Raw genomic sequence first — 19885 nt, 5'->3', positions numbered from 1 at the left:
TAATCACAATAGCAAATGTGTGGAATCATCCTAAATGCCCATCAATGGTAGACTAGATACAGAAAATGTGGTACATATACACTATGGAATACTATGTAGCCATAGAAAAGAATGAGATCATGTCCTTTGCAGCAACATGAATGGAGTTAGAGGTCATTATCCTAAGCGAACTATCACAGGAACAGAAAACAAAATACTGCATATATGTTGTAAGTGGGAGCTAAACATTGAGTACATAGAGACGCAAAGCAGGGAACAGCACACACCAGGGCTTACTTGAGGGTAGAGTGTGGGAGGAAGGTGAGGACTGAAAAACTACCTATCAGGTGCTATGCTTATTACATAGGTGATGAAATTTTTGTATACCAAACCCTCACAATATGCAATTTACCTATATGACAAACCTGTGCATGTACCTTGAACCTAAAATAGAATTTTTTTAAAAAGAAAGAAATTTAGTCAATTTATGGCTTTAATCAATTTTCTGAAAGTTTTAGCCATAAACTCCTTAAATATTGGCCTTTCCCTTCTTTCTCTTCTTTCACCTAGAATTTCTACTAGAAATATATTGGGCCTTCTAATTCTGTTGTCCACATCTCTAAACTTCTCTTTAACATATTTCCAGCACTCAGTCTTTCTGTGCTGTAATCTTGATAATTTCCTTAGATCAATCATCTACTTCACGAATTTGCTCTTCATCTGTTTACTACCCTCTTTAAATCTAGCTAGACTTTATCTTATCCACTGAGATTTGTATTTCAATTACTCTTTTATTCTTCCTAGAAATTGTATGTGGTTCGTTGTTAGATATATCTGGACTATTCTGATAGTCTTGTTCACATTTTGGTAACTTGTTTTATGTCTTTAATCATGCTGTTATCTCTGCCTGATACTTCTATTGCCAGACATGCTTGGAGTCTAGTCCTATTGTTTGTCTTTGTTGATTCCTTCAGGATGGACTGTGTCATATGAGGTTGAGTCCCTGTTCTATAATGCAACAGTCATATTATCTTGGGTATATTACTTATCTTGACTAAATTTGTTTATTACTCTGTAAAATGAAATTAGAGATTAAAGCACTTGTTTCAGAATATTGTTGTAAGTACTAAATGAGATAATATGTAAAAGCCTTGGTGTAGAGCCTGAGCTCTCAGAACATAACTTTTCTTGCTAGTGTTTAGTGCTGGATTATCTCTAGTGCCCATCACAAAGCCTGGCACTTAGTTACTGTTCAGTAACTGTTTGGCAAATGAAAAAATTTAACTAATTTATGACCAATTTTACCATTACAAATTATCCAAATGCTAGTAATCTGTGGATGTACCATACTTGTACTATAAATGCTTAACTTACAAATATCTCAAACATCCATTTATTCATTCTCTATACAAGAACAACCATGGTCCTGATGATGAGATAAATAACAACGAATTTTTTTTAAAAATCCTGCTCTCATGGTGTTTACATTCCGGTGGAGATAAACTGATAATACATGGATCATATATTAGATGAGTAAATAGGAAGATGGAAGGAAGGAAGGAAGGAAGGAAGGAAGGAAGGAAGGAAGGAAGGAAGGAAGGAAGGAAGGGAGGGAGGGAGGGAGGGAGGGAGGGAACGAGGGAGGGAGGGAGGGAGGGAGGGAGGGAGGGAGGGAGAGAGGGAGGGAAGGAGGAGAGAGAAAAAAGAAAGAGAGGAAGAGAAAGGAAGGGAGGGAGGAAGGAAAGGAAAAAAGAAAAAAGGAAAAGAGAAAAGAAAGGGAAAAAGGGAAAAAAGTAAGGGAAGGAAGAAAGAAATCATGATTAAGGCTTAGTCAGAAAACTAAAGTGATAGATTGGAGAGCAGCTGAGTTAATGCTTTAGATTGGACAGTTTTACTCTACATGGATGTTGAGTTGAGGGCTGAAGGATAAGACCCGAGCCATTTGGTGATATGAATAAGAGCATCTCAGGCAAATGAGACAATTAATGCACAAGCTCTGAAGGAGCTTTGCTCCTTCAAGAAACACAAAAAGGTTCTGCACATGTATCCCAGAACTTAAAGTAAAATAAATAAATAAAAATACAAAAAGGCTGTGTGGCTGGAGTAAGATTAAGGGGGGACAGCCAGGCACGGTGGCTCATGCCTGTCATCCCAGCACTTTAGGAGGCTGAGTCAGGCGGATCACCTGAGGTCAGGAATTCCAGACCGGCATGGTCAACATGGTGAAACCCTGTCTCTACTAAAAATACAAAAATTAGTCGGGTGTGGCGGCACATGCCTGTAGTCCCAGCTACTTGGGAGGCTGAAGCAGGAGAATCGCTTGGGCCTGGGAGGTGGAGGTTGCGGTGAGCCGAGACCGCGCCACTGCACTCCAGCTTGGTGACAGCGAGACTCCATCTCAAAAAAAGATTAGAGGAAGGGTGGGTCGCAACAAGGTCAGAACAATAGCTATGTACCAGATCATGTAGGGCTTTGTGAACCAGGGTAAGGAGTCTGGAGTTTATTCTACACATACTGAGAAACCATTCGAGAGTTTTGAGCAAGAAAATGTGATCATCCAAGTTCCATTTTTAAAATGTCACACTAGCTGGTTAATGTCTGAGATGGAGAACTGTTGGAGGAGATGCAGCCAACGTGAAGGCTGGGCGGTTGCTGCTTTCTGCCTGATTCTCAACCCATCCTGAAACTACCGTTGCTGCCACCACCACAGCTACTACTACCGCCAGCATCTACACGAAAAGCTCTGGTCTCATAGGGCCATCTGGTGGCCATAGTAGGAACTGTTCGATCCCAGGGGCTCTGGAAACACCCAAGTCTTTTCAGACTACCACGATCTGTCTCTAATCAAATTATTTTAAGTCCCACTTTCAAAAGTATCTGTTATTCAATTTATTCATTTTCTCTTGTTTTTATGAATATGATAACAATAGGATATTTTGTTACTTTTCATTATAAGTAAAAAGAAGTCTGGACTACACTCTAATGGACTTGGTTACAACATTGTGAGTGAAATTTACTATTTGTCATAAGAGGCTTCATGGAAAACATGAGGATCAAATTCTCGCTCCCCTTAAAAACTACTTAAGAACACTTCTAGAACATAACAAAGGGACAAATAAGATTATTTATGATGTTACTTTAGTGAAGAAGTTGGAAGTCAAGCTCATGTATATATTTTTAGTTCCGAACGTGGCCCTAGATGTGGAATCATAACATCTGGAACAGCTGGCGAGTGCTGAAAGAATCTCAGGGTTTTTTCTTTTTTTTCTTTAAGAGAGTAGCAATTTGAAAGATGAGGCTTTGTTTCAGAAAGGAAAGCTATTTATAACTGGTAGCTGGCAATTGTTGAAGCTAGCTCTGGTTACTTTAGATATGAAATGAACTACCTTTTTCAAGAGTACAGTGGTCAAATCAGAAAACTCTCAACTTTTTCCTGGCTAATGCAAAGCACCTCTTTTATATTAATTTAAATGTGTGACGCCTGGACCACTGATCCCCCTTGGAGAGGATTTTCCAGGTGCAATAATGTGGCTAATTGCAATAAGCAGTCCTACTTTTCTCTACATGGATATTTTCTTGTCCATCACATTGAAAGATCTTAAAAGCCATGCTTACTCGCTCAACTTCATTTAGGAAACTTTGACACATTATAGCAAGTCTGTTAAAAATTTATTTCACTGGGCATAAAGATCTCTGGCTGCTTTGCTAGGCAGAAGTGAAGCAGAGAATTTTCACTCCAGATATAATTAGATCGACTCTTACTTTGGGGATACTTTTGGATCCTTCCACATCAAAGTAAGATCTGGAGAAGCAATGGCAAAATTCCTCTTTCTGGAAAAATTAATTGTGGCTTTCAGTAGCTGTCAGTGGACTGTAGCAAGACAGGCCTGTGCTCTTGCCAGTGATCTTTCTTCCCCGCCCATCCATACTGTTGTACTATCCCAAAGTACCTGGTCTCTTGGGCATGCTCTACATGAAATGAGTTAGGGGTCAGCCCTGTTCTCAGCAGAGACTTGTCACAGAATCTTTCACCACCATCGGCAGCAATTAGCACTAATTGGTACCCTGGGCACCCGCAGAACAGCAAGGTCAGTGATGGAGTGAACAGGCAGGACAAATTACCCTTTCGCCTCTGGGAAGTGAACTTATTGGTTCTGTGCAAAGCTGCTCTGTTCCCACTACCTTGGCTGGGCCTAGGAGGTGGATTAAGGAGGAATTTATTCTCTGCAGCTGTCATACAAGAGGATTGAAGAAGGTCAGTTCACTGAGTGGGCAAAACAAAGCAGTTGAGTTACGACCACGAAACAGCCGTAAACAGGTCTCCCCGTCCTCACTCCGTATTGCCTCACCCCTTCCTTTCTCTCCCTCTCGCTTTCCATTTCTCCCAATAATATTATAAATCCAATCAAAGCAAGCGCTCTGTCAGCATTTTTCTCTCCTTAGCCTCAGAGTGCCCGCTGTTTATACTCATTACCGTGCAACCTGGGTCACCCCGTGGCCAGGAAGGGATATGGTCATTTGTCTTCGCTTTGCATCGATATCAATTCATCCTATCCACTTCACCAGAGATACGGGAGTGACGTGAAAACAAGGAAACTGGGACCTGTGCAAAACTTTGGTCGCTGCAGAATATTAATTCTACTACGTGCCCTTGGGTTTGTCATTCTAATATCTCTACCATAGCTACTTTAAGTCAAGGGGTTGAAGAATCCTTGAGAGAATTAACAGGGAACAATTAATAATCCTTTCCTCTACTACAAGTAGCCACCAGACGACTTGGCATCACTCACAAGACAACAGAAGGCAAAGGAATGTTGGCATTCTGCCACCTTAGAAAACTCGCTCCTCCCTTTCGCTTAAGTCAGATGCCAGCACTCTTCTCAAGGCTGAGCAGAGAGGAACAGAAAAGGGAGTGGGCGTTTGATTAGCAAATTCACAACAAATAAACGACAGCACCAGGATATCATCAGTGCTCTTCTGTCTTCCTAAGATGAGGAATCGGTTTGAAACTAAACAAAAGCCATTCACTTTCCACCTTGCATTACTTAAAAAAATACTTCTTTTGTGAGTGTTTAACCATTCATTTGGGAGGAAGGAACCTCAAAATGGTTGACCTAGAAACAATTCAGCCTTGCAGAGATGTCTGAGCCCAGACATTACCAAAGCCAGGAAGGACCTTTTAGAAGTGTTTATAACTGGATCGATATGTCAACTGGTCCTGCCCTCAGCTCACCCCAGTTTTTGCTGAAACTGAAAGATAAGCCTAGAAACGAACTGCCAGAAGGCTCACAGTTGCCACAGATTGTGTAAGGAGGCAAATCTGGTTTTGGAGCTCCTTTCCCTTCCTAGACGGGCTCCAAGACAAGCTGATGTGATATCTGGCCTAGATATCTTTTCATTCTCAATGGCTAGTAAAACACCTGATAGAAAATGCTCAACAACTGTGGGTTATATGAAAGAATGGATAAATGAATCATCACTGAAAGGCTAGAAGAGGTATAGACTTTATAGCAACTAATTGAGTTCATTCCATTCAGCTCAAGGGATGCTCTTTGCTGGAGACCTAGAACAAAATGAAAAATATATGACATTAGCCAGAAAAGTAACACACTTTCATTTATTCAATCAACAAACATTTGTTGACACCTGTGATATGCTAGGCCCAATGCAAGGCAATTGTATACAAAATAAAAGACATAGACTCTGCCTCATAAAGTTCAGTTTAGTTGAACAGGCAGAGGTCAGAACACATAAAGAAAGACAAAGAGATGTGAAATAGCCATCCTAGACTACATCATGGAGAGTACAGAGCAGGAGGCTGCCCGCTCTGGGAATTTATAGAGGAGGAACATTTGAGCTGGGTCTTTGTAGAGCAAGCAGGAAACCAAAATAGGAAAGAGATGAGTATTCCAGGCTCAGAGAGCGATGGCAAAGCAGAGAATGGCTGTGATGAAGAAGGATGGGCTTGAGGGAGAGGAAGTAACTGAGCATCAAGTTGATAGGGAAATGGGATGGGGTGGAGAGGAAAGGAGGCAGAGAGGGTGGAAGGAGAAGGAAAGGAAAAGGATGGAGACTCAGAGAGCCTGGCCTGTCATCATTTGGCCAGGGGCCTGTGTTCTACCTAGAATACAGGTTTGGACTCTAACCTGAGGCAACAAGATATCACAAACAAGTTTTAACCAGGACAGTGGCAAGATCAGATTGTTTAAGAACACAATGTAATTAACCTGGTCCACAAAGCAGTGTCCCTTTCGTTCCCCATTCATTCTTTGAGTGTGCTTCTGGAAGCTTTGCATAAATGAATGTTTCCAAATGATATTAAAAGACTTAAGAAAAGTAAAAAGACGGTGTATGGAAGTTGTTGGTCAAAGAATGAAAAATTTCAGTTAGGAGGAATAAGTTCAAGAGATCTATTGTACAACATGGTGACTGTAGCTAATAGTGTATTGTATCCTTGAAAATTGCTGAGAGAGTAGATTTTAAGTGTTCTCCTCACAGTAACTTGGTAAGTATGTGAGGGAATGCATATGTTAATTATCTTGATTTAGCTATTCCACAAGTATACATATCTCAAAACATGTTATACATGATAAATATATACTTTGTCAATTAAATATATGTATATATATAATTTTTAATAACACTGTGAGAAATGGGCTGGAGCAGAAGAAAAATAAAGTCAGGAGAATGTTTGATAGCTATTTTAAGGGCAAAGTTTAGGAGGTAAAATTGATAAGCCTTGATGATGAAATAATTCAAAAGCTAAAAGGAAAAGTGGACTTGATAATAATGGAGGTGTTTCCAGCCAGGACAACTGAATGGTTGAAATGCTTCTTGAAAGACTAGAACCTCTACTTTTAACTCCAGAAAAGAGACACTTGGCCGTCAAAATAGCCTAAAATTGTCATCACTACGTTGAACTATTATATGCTTAAAGGCAAGAACAAATGGCATGTTTCCAGTCTGCATCAGAAAATAGCAAAAAATACTTTAAGACAGAGGAGCCTCGCAGAGATCAAGGAAACTATTACCTTAAACTATTATCGTTTCTCAAAGATCTAGTTGTGTTTTTGGTGCCTTTGGTGAATGAGAAAGCAAAGGCTTTCCTTGGAAGTAAGGATGAAAAATCATTTCAGTGATAAAGCTCCACATTCATTCACTCCTGACTTCCAGATTTTAAATGCAATCTTGATTTTATCTCACCTAAGAACAAGAGTGTGCATTTGGTTTTCTTATTAAAGTTTGACTGAAAAACTACTCAAGGTCCAGAGACAATGAACAATGATAGAAAGGTGAAGCACATTTCACAGGAATGTGAGACGGCAGGTCTGAGCCAGCAGCGGCCCCTCCCTCCGTCTTGGCCTTGCAGACATTTGCCTCCTCTGCCGCAGGCCTCAGGGATCCAGGCCCGTACATTATTCATTTTGCCTTTGGCATCCGGAGCACACCTTTCAACCGCATGGGCAGATGGATGGACACAGCTATGCTAGCAGTCACTTCCCCATTGCAAAATGTACCTGAAAACCACATCTTCCCAAGCTTTCCCTCAGGCCTTTTAAAAACTCAAAACCAGGTAAATTTTTCAGTTTTACACCGAAGTTAACAAGTACCCTATTGTGCAGGAGTTTTACTCAATTCCAAAAGGAGAAAGTATTTTTCAAAAGTTATAAGCCGCTTAAATATGGTTTTGCACAATAAGCTGTTTCATTTGGTTTTTAATCTGTATCAAAACTAGTCAAATGTTTACTACTTCCTAACTAGATCTGGCAAAGGTTTTATTCTATGTCCTTACTTTGTATTTTCTCTCAGAAATCTCAGGAAATTAAGGATAAAATGAGTATTAACAATGTTTATGTTACAAATGTAAACACAGGAAAGTCAAGAAACCTTTTAAACATTCCTGGATTTTTTTTTTTTTTTTTTTTTTTTTTTTTTTTTTTGAGACAGGGTCCTATTCTGTTGTCCAGGCTGCCATGCAGCTGCATGATCATAGCTCACTGCTGCCTCGACCTCCTGGGCTCAAACCATCCTCCCACCTCAGCCTCCCAAGTAGTTGGGACTACAGGCATGCACTACCACATGCAACTAGTATTTTTAAATTTTTTGTAAAGACAGGGTCTCACTGGGTTGCCCAGGCTGGTCTTGAAGTTCCTCAGCTCAGGTGATCCTCCCACGTTGGCCTCCTAGATTGCTGGGATTACAGATGTGAGCTACCGTGCTGGCCTAGGAAGCTTTTTAATAAGGAAACATTTAATAGTCATTTTAATTCATCTATGCTGTTCTCAAGTAAAAATTATATATTCTTGTCCTGTTTTCCAAATATTCCTCCACTGAAGAATTGATATGTCAGAATAAACGCACTTACAAAAGAATCTTTATTTTTGCTTTTGTTGACTTGAGTTTGTGACTCAAATAAACGGAATTGCTCAATTGTTTCACATGTATCATACCCACAGTGAAGCGTTTAATTTTTCTTACTGTATTTCTTGGTAATACCTGTCAAGTCAGCTAATCAAATAGATATCATGATCTACTCTGCTGTGTTCTTTTATCTCTTCTGCTTATTATCTGAAACACACCAAAGGCAATAGGAGGCATGAGCAAATTTAAATCCCTTATGAATTATCCCTAGCAACGGTATTTTGCCTTTACCTTCAAGAAGGGCTTTTCATAATGAACTCTCTTATGGAGACTTTGAAGCAAACAGAAGAGAGGCACGAAACTGAGCACCCTGCGGAGAGCCTTTCTAAACAGAAGGCCAGGCCATCTTCCCGCTCAATTCTGCCTGGACAGCATTTGTTAGGGGTAAACAATTTTCTCTTCTTCCTGAGCCCTGCACAAAACATTTTCAGGATCTAACTCCCAACGCAACAGATTTCTTGACATCTAATCACAGCCGCCTGGTTTTATTGCTAATAATGGTCTATTAAAATTCCAAATCAGCTTATTAGTATCTTTATGTATTTCTTTAGTGAATAAAACAAGAATTCCAACAGAATTCTCTTTTTAAGTCAGTAACAAAGCTGGAAACCATCAAAGTGATAAGGCACAAAAAAACAGAGAATTCATCTTTAAATTGCTATCAAGGGAAAGGAAAACAAAAAAAATATGGGGGTCATTCACTGTAGCAACAACCTCTCTCCTAATAAAAAATCAAATGCCATGCATGCAGATATTGGCCAAGACAAAGGAGAGAAGTTATTTCTACTAAGGATCTTTCACCTAAGTGGCCATTTTCATTTGACGATATTTAGCACTGTGAGAAAATTAAGTAAATTAAAGGTTTAACATTAGCATGCACCTATTTACATAAAAGACAAGTTTAAAACAAGATAATATGGTAAGATGATGTAGAAAGAGAAATAATTTCTCTAAAAGGAATTAAAGTTAAAAAATAAGAATCTTAGGCCGGGCACGGTGGCTCACACCTGTAATCCCAGCACTTTGGGAGGCCGAGGTGGGCGGATCACCTGAGTGAGAAGTTTGAAACCAGCCTGGCCAATATGGTGAAACCCCATCTCTACTAAAAATACAAAAATCAGCTGGGCACGGTGGTGAGTGCTTGTAACCCCAGATACTTGGGAGGCTGAGGCAGGAGAATTGCTTGAACCCAGGAGGCGGAGGTTGCAGTGAGCCAAGATCGCACCATTGCACTCCAGCCTGGGGGACAGAGCGAGACTCCATCTCAAAGAAATAAATAAGAAGCTTTTTTAAAAATAAAAATCTTTTTCTAGAGATATGGGAGTCTATGCTCTGCTTGGAAACTACGTTGTCAGTAGAAATAAAGCTATGATCAGTAACTACAAGGGGCTAGGCACTGAACACAGGTCCTGTGAACATGGGTGAGGGCTCCTGTGGTTCCCAACCAGAGTGGGTGATCTCTGTTGCCCACAGGGAGAATCAGTGCCCTACATATAGCCAAAGAGCACTGCCTGAATGAGAGTAACAGTATCAACTGCCCTGGATGAAGACTCCTCCATCATTTTTTTTTCAAGATTGAGCAAGCCTGTGAAGTTCTTGAACGATTCGAAGAGTAGGGCCCTAATAAGACCAACGTAATAGTCTTCTGCTAACCAGGGAGACTGGAGCATACCAGTTTTTTCTTAATCTTTTAAAAAATGTGAGAAGTGTAATATTATTACACCAGTATTATAGTTTATGTATGTTTCAATAGCGAAACGTAAACAGATCTAGGAAATTCAACTCAAATAAAAAGTGGACATAAATATGCCAACTCTAAAGGTCAATATGGTTGTCTTTGGCTCTGTGCTATTTTGAAATGATCAGTCTGCGTCGAATGGCAAGATCTTCTTAAAAGGAAAGTTCCAAAGCACATTTATTGTTATGACTTAACTTGAGTTTTCTGAAGAAAACATATGGTTTTAAGAAAATATTGAATGTGGTTTTTGAAAATTCCTAAATGAATCTACATATACAGAAAAAATGCCTAATGCCACATATGAAGGTCATATACCTTCTTGACCCTTCATCCAGGAGCCAAATTCAGGTGGGTACCTGTAACTTCTCAGCTACTGGTAGATGACCACTCCCTCTTACCTGTTACTCAGCCTGTGCATAGATTTGAGTAAGTTCATCAGTTACCAAAAGTGAAGCATTGGACTCTGACCTTACAAAGCAAATAACTCTTTGGGTTTACAAAGGGCAAAAATTTCCATGGGAAATCCCACATATTATAATCATCCTGGGTGGATCCACATTGGTCCACCAATGTGTTCCAATACTATATTTCCTATGAACCAACTAAAGTCAGATTCCTGGAAGGAACATTTCTTGGTTCCTACCATATCTATGAAATGCCTACGTTCCATTACTGAGGTATTAAGAATGTTCAGAAAGCATGCTTCCTGTCTTGGTCGGATCACGTCTACACCATTGCCTCGAGCTTTGGAGACCACAATTTAAGAGGCAATATTGAGTAATTGGAGTATGTCCAAAGAGTGTAATCAAGATTGTGAAAGTAACTTCAAATGACAAATGATTGAAAAAGAACTAGTGATGCTTAGCCTGGAAAAAGAAAAACAAAAAGACTGTCTTAGACTGTCTTATACTCTTCTCATTGCAATTTCATAGAAAAGGTTAGTTTTGCATGGAAAAAGGTTTATTTTTTGTTGGTTATAAGAGGTAAGCAGATTTCAGCTCCATATAAGGAAGTACTTTCTCATAATTAGAATTCACTGTTTTGTCAAAGATAAGGGTCACTTTCCTGAAAGAATTCCCATTCACCATCTGCTACCAATACTTTTGCACTAAATAAGAGATTAGACTCCTAAGCTTTAAGGTAGCTTTAAATTCTAGGTTCCTAATAGTCTGTATATTTGGTTAACTCATAACATATTATACTTAAACACATTTTTTGCATGAGAATTTTGAGTCATTCTGGAACCAAGAGGTTCTTCTAAAGCAACTGATTAAGTCAAAAACACTTGATTTGATGCCAGTAGATATGATCCCCATTACCTTACAGATTGCTAAAACTGTGAAAGCATAAACTTCAATATTAGGCTTAGGTTCAAATCCCTCCTCTAACATTTAAAACCTGATGTGGCCTAGGCAAGTCCCTTAACCTCAATAAGCTTCAATTTCTTCATCAGTAAAATGGGACAATAGTGTTTAGCTCACAAGACTGTTGTAAGGATTTTTTTTTCACATTCATACAAGCCATGTAATTAAAGTGTACAATTCAGTGGTTTTCAGTATATTCATAGCATTGCACAACCAATACCACTAATTCCAGAACATTTCCATCATCCCCCCCAAAACCTCTGTACCCAGCTGCAGTCATTCCCTATTTCTCCCCAATCCCTATCCTCGGGATAATAAACATAAAGAACTCAGCAAAGTTCCTGGCTCAAAGAAATCCCTTGATATAGGGCAGTTGTTATCAGACATCATGCCTACCACATCCCGACAACATGAGGTTGGAATGTGCTTTTTCCCTGTACCATTTGAATACTTTCTACATGCCCCAAGACATACTAGACATATACACATAGAGGAAGACGGATGGGGAAAGGGAGGGACACAAAAGATTTTTTATGCACAGTCCATAAGCAAATACGTAAATACATCTGAACACACAACTCTTTTTTTAAATGTTTCATTTCGAGAGAGAGTCATAGATTCATGTGCTGTTATGAGAAATGACACAGAGAGACATGTGTACTCTTTACACATACCTATGTAATCTAGCTATTTTTATGTAATCTAGCTATTTTCTTACGTTGTGAGGCTTTGTTGTTAGTGTTCTGTCCTCCATCCAGTTTACCAGTGCAGACAAAGAGGGGAAATAATTAATGTTGCTGAGTGGACCGGCCATGAAAGCACTGAGAACCTGGGAGTATTCTCCCTGGAGATCTGTGCAGTCACTCTCAGCTTTTCACTTTAGCTTGAGACACTGTCACTCCCTACTGAGTCTTCCTTTCTACAGAACCCCTGACCACTTCCGGGTGAAAAGCAGAGCCCTTTTCTGTGAGGCTGAACTACTCAGGTTCTTGGAAAATGGCGGTGTTGTGGCTCATTGGGCAAAGGGTGTAGTTTGTGTTTAACATTGGAATATTCCAATTTCTATTGATTAGATCAATTAATATTCTAGTACTGAGGTGAGGTAGTATGTTTTCTTTCCTCCAAAAACAATTACTCTGTATTGACTGAGCTCTAGGGGAAATGTTTCCTAGGATATAGCTGAGGTTGGTTTCAACGCAGTTGGAGTCTTTCATGTGGAAAATTCTCTACTTAGCAATTACATGCAATGAGAAAACTTGAATTCATAAGTGGTTCAGTAAATCACAAGCCATGAAGAGTATAGGAAGAGCCAAAGAGAGAGAGTCTGGGCATTTAGCCAAATTCACATCACCAATATTTCCCAAAAAATGGCCAACAAAAATCTTGTGGAGAGCATTTTAAAAACACAGATTTCTGCACCAAAATACATCCATCCCCACTCTTGGTGGCTCTAAATTCAATGGATTAAGGCAGAGCAGAGAAAAAGGATTTCCATAAAGCTTCCCATGGGGTTCCGCTCAGGAGCCAAGGTTGAGAACTATTGCTTCAGGCTGGTATATTTCACTGTGATGACTGTCCCCTCATAGCGGGAAAGAGAAAATGAACACCTCCCTTCACCTCCACTGTCAAAATTCTTAAATTTCTTTTATTTTAAAATTATTTTGTACAATGAAAATGATGAATTTCAGTTTTTCAAATTACTTAATGGAGATTATCTAGTTGGAGGTATTATGATACCAGTTTCGTGGAAGAATATGCCCTGAATTCATCACATATTTGGAAAGGAAAAAAATACTATACTCCATGCTGCCAGAATATTTCACTTGTGACCAAAAAAAAAAAAAAACTCACCAAGCAAGGCTGGGCACAGTGGACCATGTCTGTAATTCCAGCACTTTGGGAGGCCAAGGTGAGTGGATTGCTTGAACCCAGGAGTTCGAGACCAGCCTGGACAACATGGTGAAACTCCATCTCTACAAACAAATACAAAAAATTAGCCAGGTGTAGTGGCATACACCTATAGTCCCAGCTACTGGGGTGGCTGAGGTGGAAGGATCACTTGAGTCTGGGAGGTCAAGGCTGTAGGAGCGAGACCACATCTCAAAAAAAACAAAAAACAAAAAACAAAACAAAAAAACGAAAAAAAAAACAACTCACCAATACCAACCACCTTCTAGCTTATCCAGCAAGTGGTGAAGGTGGGTGAAAACAAGGTGCATGCCCAGGTACACTCCTACACTGATGAAATCAAGAACTCTGACTGAGCTTCCCCCACTATGTTCCCCCATCCCTTACAAACTCCTCTGTACCCCACAAATCCCACGCTCAACATTGTCACTGTTCGTGTATATCAGAATCATACCTCTGAAGACCATATAAAGGTTGGGAATCCAATCTCTGGGACTAGGAGCACATTTTTAATTAAGAGCCTGTCTGAATTTGGAGCTATTACACACTGTAGCAATAAAATTAAACACTGTCACTCTCTGTTCTTTAATAGCTTACACACATCTCATATCCAAAGTCCCCAAACTAGAATTTTAAGAAATATCCCCTTAGTCTCTGGCTGTCAAATAATCTCTGCACAATTTTTCTCACTGCGTCTTCACTTCATAGACTATAACTATGCTTAAAGTGTTAGACTCAAATGGGCATATGTGGCCCATAAACATAAAAGAATACTTAGTGCATGCAAAAATGATCGCCTGTATCATGCAATCTTGCAAGAACTTGGGAAGGATGGAGCCTAGAGGAACTGACCCATAGGAAGGCCTCTTGGGAAGGTGTTCTTTCCAGAAAGAGGTGCCTGTAGAGATATGAATCATCAGACACAGCCGATGGAGTGAGTGGAGGATACAGTGGAGCAGGTAGGTGAAAGCATCTCCCTTTTGTACCAACATGCCCCAGCCTCAAAGGATGATCTCTGAAGACGGAGATGTAGTGTACGGCCACACAGTGGGTCTCAAAGTCTTGTTCCCAGACCAGCAGCATCAGCATCACCAGGAACTTAGAAACACAAATCTTCGGGCCCCATTCCAAATCACTGAATCAGAAACTCTGGGGTTGGGGTTCAGCAACCTGTGTTTTGACAAAACCTCCAGGTGATTCGGGTGCACCCTTAGGTTTGAGAACCACTAGGTTACAAGAAATGGGAATCTGAAAAGTACAATCAGACATTTCTTCTTAGGCTGTAAGTATCAAAATCTCCCTTCCCACCCCAGTGTCCTCTCTGCTTGCTCCCTGTCTTCATTCCCTTACACTTGGCTCCTCTTCCGTCTCCTCCCTCATCACCCCTTCCGCCTCAACACACACCAGCAAACACCTGTACAGTGTTCAAAGAACTAGAAACCAGCCCCCATTTCTCCATTTCTTGGAGAATGTATTTCATAATGTGTGCGAAGTGCGCAGGCAAGGGGCAGAATTGAAACAATACCTAATTAAAGAAGACAGAGGGGGCGGAGCAAGATGGCCGAATAGGAACAGCTCCAGTCTCCAACTCCCAGCGTGAGCGACACAGAAGACCGGTGATTTCTGCATTTTCAACTGAGGTACTGGGTTCATCTCACTGGGGAGTGCCGGACGATCGGTGCTGGTCAGCTGCTGCAGCCCGACCAGCGAGAGCTGAAGCAGGGCGAGGCATTGCCTCACCTGGGAAGCGCAAGGGGGAAGGGAATCCCTTTTCCTAGCCAGGGGAACTGAGACACACAACACCTGGAAAATCGGGTAACTCCCACCCCAATACTGCGCTTTAAGCAAACAGGCACACCAGGAGATCATATCCCACACCTGGCCGGGAGGGTCCCACACCCACGGAGCCTCCCTCATTGCTAGCACAGCAGTCTGTGATCTACCGGCAAGGCAGCAGCGAGGCTGGGGGAGGGGCGCCCGCCATTTCTGAGGCTTAAGTAGGTAAACAAAGCTGCTGGGAAGCTCGAACTGGGTGGAGCTCACAGCAGCTCAAGGAAACCTGCCTGTCTCTGTAGACTCCACCTCTGGGGACAGGGCACAGTAAACAATAACAAACTCAGCCGAAACCTCTGCAGACGCAAACGACTCTGTCTGACAGCTTTGAAGAGAGCAGTGGATCTCCCAACACGGAGGTTGAGATCTGAGAAGGGACAGACTCCCTGCTCAAGTGGGTCCCTGACCCCTGAGTAGCCTAACTGGGAGACATCCCCCACTAGGGGCAGTCTGACACCCCACACCTCACAGGGTGGAGTACACCCCTGAGAGGAAGCTTCCAAAGCAAGAATCAGACAGGTACACTTGCTGTTCAGAAATATTCTATCTTCTGCAGCCTCTGCTGCTGATACCCAGGCAAACAGGGTCTGGAGTGGACCTCAAGCAATCTCCAACAGACCTACAGCTGAGGGTCCTGACTGTTAGAAGGAAAACTATCAAACAGGAAGGACACCTACACCAAAACCCCATCAGTACATTCCCATCATCAAAGACCAGAGGCAGATAAAACCACAAAGATGGGGAAAAAGCAGGGCAGAAAAGCTGGAAATTCAAAAAAATAAGAGCGCATCTCCCCCGGCAAAGGAGCGCAGCTCATCGCCAGCAACGGATCAAAGCTGGACGGAGAATGACTTTGACGAGATGAGAGAAGAAGGCTTCAGTCCATCAAATTTCTCAGAGCTGAAGGAGGAATTACGTACCCAGCGCAAAGAAACTAAAAATCTTGAAAAAAAAGTGGAAGAATTGATGGCTAGAGTAATTAATGCAGAGAAGGTCATAAACGAAATGAAAGAGATGAAAACCATGACACGAGAAATACGTGACAAATGCACAAGCTTCAGTAACCGACTCGATCAACTGGGAGAAAGAGTATCAGCGATTGAGGATCAAATGAATGAAATGAAGCGAGAAGAGAAACCAAAAGAAAAAAGAAGAAAAAGAAATGAACAAAGCCTGCAAGAAGTATGGGATTATGTAAAAAGACCAAATCTACGTCTGATTGGGGTGCCTGAAAGTGAGGGGGAAAATGGAACCAAGTTGGAAAACACTCTTCAGGATATCATCCAGGAGAACTTCCCCAACCTAGTAGGGCAGGCCAACCTAGTAGGGCAGGCCAACATTCAAATCCAGGAAATACAGAGAACGCCACAAAGATACTCCTCGAGAAGAGCAACTCCAAGACACATAATTGCCAGATTCACCAAAGTTGAAATGAAGGAAAAAATCTTAAGGGCAGCCAGAGAGAAAGGTCGGGTTACCCACAAAGGGAAGCCCATCAGACTAACAGCAGATCTCTCGGCAGAAACTCTACAAGCCAGAAGAGAGTGCGGGCCAATATTCAACATTCTTAAAGAAAAGAATTTTAAACCCAGAATTTCATATCCAGCCAAACTAAGTTTCATAAGTGAAGGAGAAATAAAATCCTTTACAGATAAGCAAATGCTTAGAGATTTTGTCACCACTAGGCCTGCCTTACAAGAGACCCTGAAGGAAGCACTAAACATGGAAAGGAACAACCGGTACCAGCCACTGCAAAAACATGCCAAAATGTAAAGACCATCGAGGCTAGGAAGAAACTGCATCAACTAACGAGCAAAATAACCAGTTAATATCATAATGGCAGGATCAAGTTCACACATAACAATCTTAACCTTAAATGTAAATGGACTAAATGCTCCAATTAAAAGACACAGACTGGCAAACTGGATCAAGAGTCAAGACCCATCAGTCTGCTGTATTCAGGAGACCCATCTCACACGCAGAGACATACATAGGCTCAAAATAAAGGGATGGAGGAAGATTTACCAAGCAAATGGAGAACAAAAAAAAGCGGGGGTTGCAATACTAGTCTCTGATAAAACAGACTTTAAACCATCAAAGATCAAAAGAGACAAAGAAGGCCATTACATAATGGTAAAGGGATCAATTCAACAAGAAGAGCTAACTATCCTAAATATATATGCACCCAATACAGGAGCACCCAGATTCATCAAGCAAGTCCTTAGAGACTTACAAAGAGACTTAGACTCCCATACAATAATAATGGGAGACTTCAACACTCCACTGTCAACATTAGACAGATCAACGAGACAGAAAGTTAACAAGGATATCCAGGAACTGAACTCATCTCTGCAGCAAGCAGACCTAATAGACATCTATAGAACTCTCCACCCCAAATCAACAGAATATACATTCTTCTCAGCACCACATCGTACTTACTCCAAAATTGACCACGTAATTGGAAGTAAAGCACTCCTCAGCAAATGTACAAGAACAGAAATTATAACAAACTGTCTCTCAGACCACAGTGCAATCAAACTAGAACTCAGGACTAAGAAACTCAATCAAAACTGCTCAACTACATGGAAACTGAACAACCTGCTCCTGAATGACTACTGGGTACATAACGAAATGAAGGCAGAAATAAAGATGTTCTTTGAAACCAATGAGAACAAAGATACAACATACCAGAATCTCTGGGACACATTTAAAGCAGTGTGTAGAGGGAAATTTATAGCACTAAATGCCCACAAGAGAAAGCAGGAAAGATCTAAAATTGACACTCTAACATCGCAATTAAAAGAACTAGAGAAGCAAGAGCAAACACATTCGAAAGCTAGCAGAAGGCAAGAAATAACTAAGATCAGAGCAGAACTGAAGGAGATAGAGACACAAAAAACCCTCCAAAAAATCAATGAATCCAGGAGTTGGTTTTTTGAAAAGATCAACAAAATTGACAGACCGCTAGCAAGACTAATAAAGAAGAAAAGAGAGAAGAATCAAATCGACGCAATTAAAAATGATAAAGGGGATATCACCACCGACCCCACAGAAATACAAACTACCATCAGAGAATACTATAAACACCTCTATGCAAATAAACTGGAAAATCTAGAAGAAATGGATAATTTCCTGGACACTTACACACTTCCAAGACTAAACCAGGAAGAAGTTGAATCCCTGAATAGACCAATAGCAGGCTCTGAAATTAAGGCAATAATTAATAGCCTACCAACCAAAAAAAGTCCAGGACCAGATGGATTCACAGCTGAATTCTACCAGAGGTACAAGGAGGAGTTGGTACCATTCCTTCTGAAACTATTCCAATCAATAGAAAAAGAGGGAATCCTCCCTAACTCATTTTATGAGGCCAACATCATCCTGATACCAAAGCCTGGCAGAGACACAACAAAAAAAGAGAATTTTAGACCAATATCCCTGATGAACATCGATGCAAAAATCCTCAATAAAATACTGGCAAACCGGATTCAGCAACACATCAAAAAGCTTATCCACCATGATCAAGTGGGCTTCATCCCTGGGATGCAAGGCTGGTTCAACATTCGCAAATCAATAAACATAATCCAGCATATAAACAGAACCAAAGACAAGAACCACATGATTACCTCAATAGATGCAGAAAAGGCTTTTGACAAAATTCAACAGCCCTTCATGCTAAAAACGCTCAATAAATTCGGTATTGATGGAACATACCTCAAAATAATAAGAGCTATTTATGACAAACCCACAGCCAATATCATACTGAATGGGCAAAAACTGGAAAAATTCCCTTTGAAAACTGGCACAAGACAGGGATGTCCTCTCTCACCATTCCTATTCAACATAGTGTTGGAAGTTCTGGCTAGGGCAATTAGGCAAGAGAAAGAAATCAAGGGTATTCAGTTAGGAAAAGAAGAAGTCAAATTGTCCCTGTTTGCAGATGACATGATTGTATATTTAGAAAACCCCATTGTCTCAGCCCAAAATCTCCTTAAGCTGATAAGCAACTTCAGCAAAGTCTCAGGATACAAAATTAATGTGCAAAAATCACAAGCATTCTTATACACCAGTAACAGACAAACAGAGAGCCAAATCAGGAATGAACTTCCATTCACAATTGCTTCAAAGAGAATCAAATACCTAGGAATCCAACTTACAAGGGATGTAAAGGACCTCTTCAAAGAGAACTACAAACCACCGCTCAGTGAAATCAAAGAGGACACAAACAAATGGAAGAACATACCATGCTCATGGATAGGAAGAATCAATATCGTGAAAATGGCCATACTGCCCAAGGTAATTTATAGATTCAATGCCATCCCCATCAAGCTACCAATGAGTTTCTTCACAGAATTGGAAAAAAACTGCTTTAAAGTTCATATGGAACCAAAAAAGAGCCCGCATCTCCAAGACAATCCTAAGTCAAAAGAACAAAGCTGGAGGCATCACGCTACCTGACTTCAAACTATACTACAAGGCTACAGTAACTAAAACAGCATGGTACTGGTACCAAAACAGAGATATAGACCAATGGAACAGAACAGAGTCCTCAGAAATAATACCACACATCTACAGCCATCTGATCTTTGACAAACCTGAGAGAAACAAGAAATGGGGAAAGGATTCCCTATTTAATAAATGG

At 40.7% G+C, this 19885-nt stretch overlaps 1 protein-coding gene across 4 annotated transcripts in view; it reads right to left on the bottom strand.

Annotated features, from left to right (window-relative positions):
- LOC707949 (putative methyltransferase-like protein 21E) overlaps positions 1 to 19885 on the bottom strand; it is a 210041-nt gene that overhangs the window by 164622 nt on the left and 25534 nt on the right. For 3 of the 4 annotated variants that reach the window (XM_077973970.1, XM_077973969.1, XM_077973973.1), the window contains one exon: positions 13354 to 13475. The exons of the other annotated variant lie outside the window; for it this stretch is intronic. In XM_077973970.1, coding sequence (XP_077830096.1) covers positions 13354 to 13475 — 122 coding nt within the window. The remainder of the gene's footprint in view (positions 1 to 13353; positions 13476 to 19885) is intronic. 4 annotated transcript variants of the gene reach the window in all.

This window comes from Macaca mulatta, chromosome 17 (genome assembly GCF_049350105.2).
Source record: "Macaca mulatta isolate MMU2019108-1 chromosome 17, T2T-MMU8v2.0, whole genome shotgun sequence".
In the NCBI taxonomy this organism is placed as follows: Eukaryota; Metazoa; Chordata; class Mammalia; order Primates; family Cercopithecidae; genus Macaca; species Macaca mulatta.
Note: the sequence above shows the minus strand (reverse complement) of the source record. Positions and strands in the feature narration are given on the sequence as shown.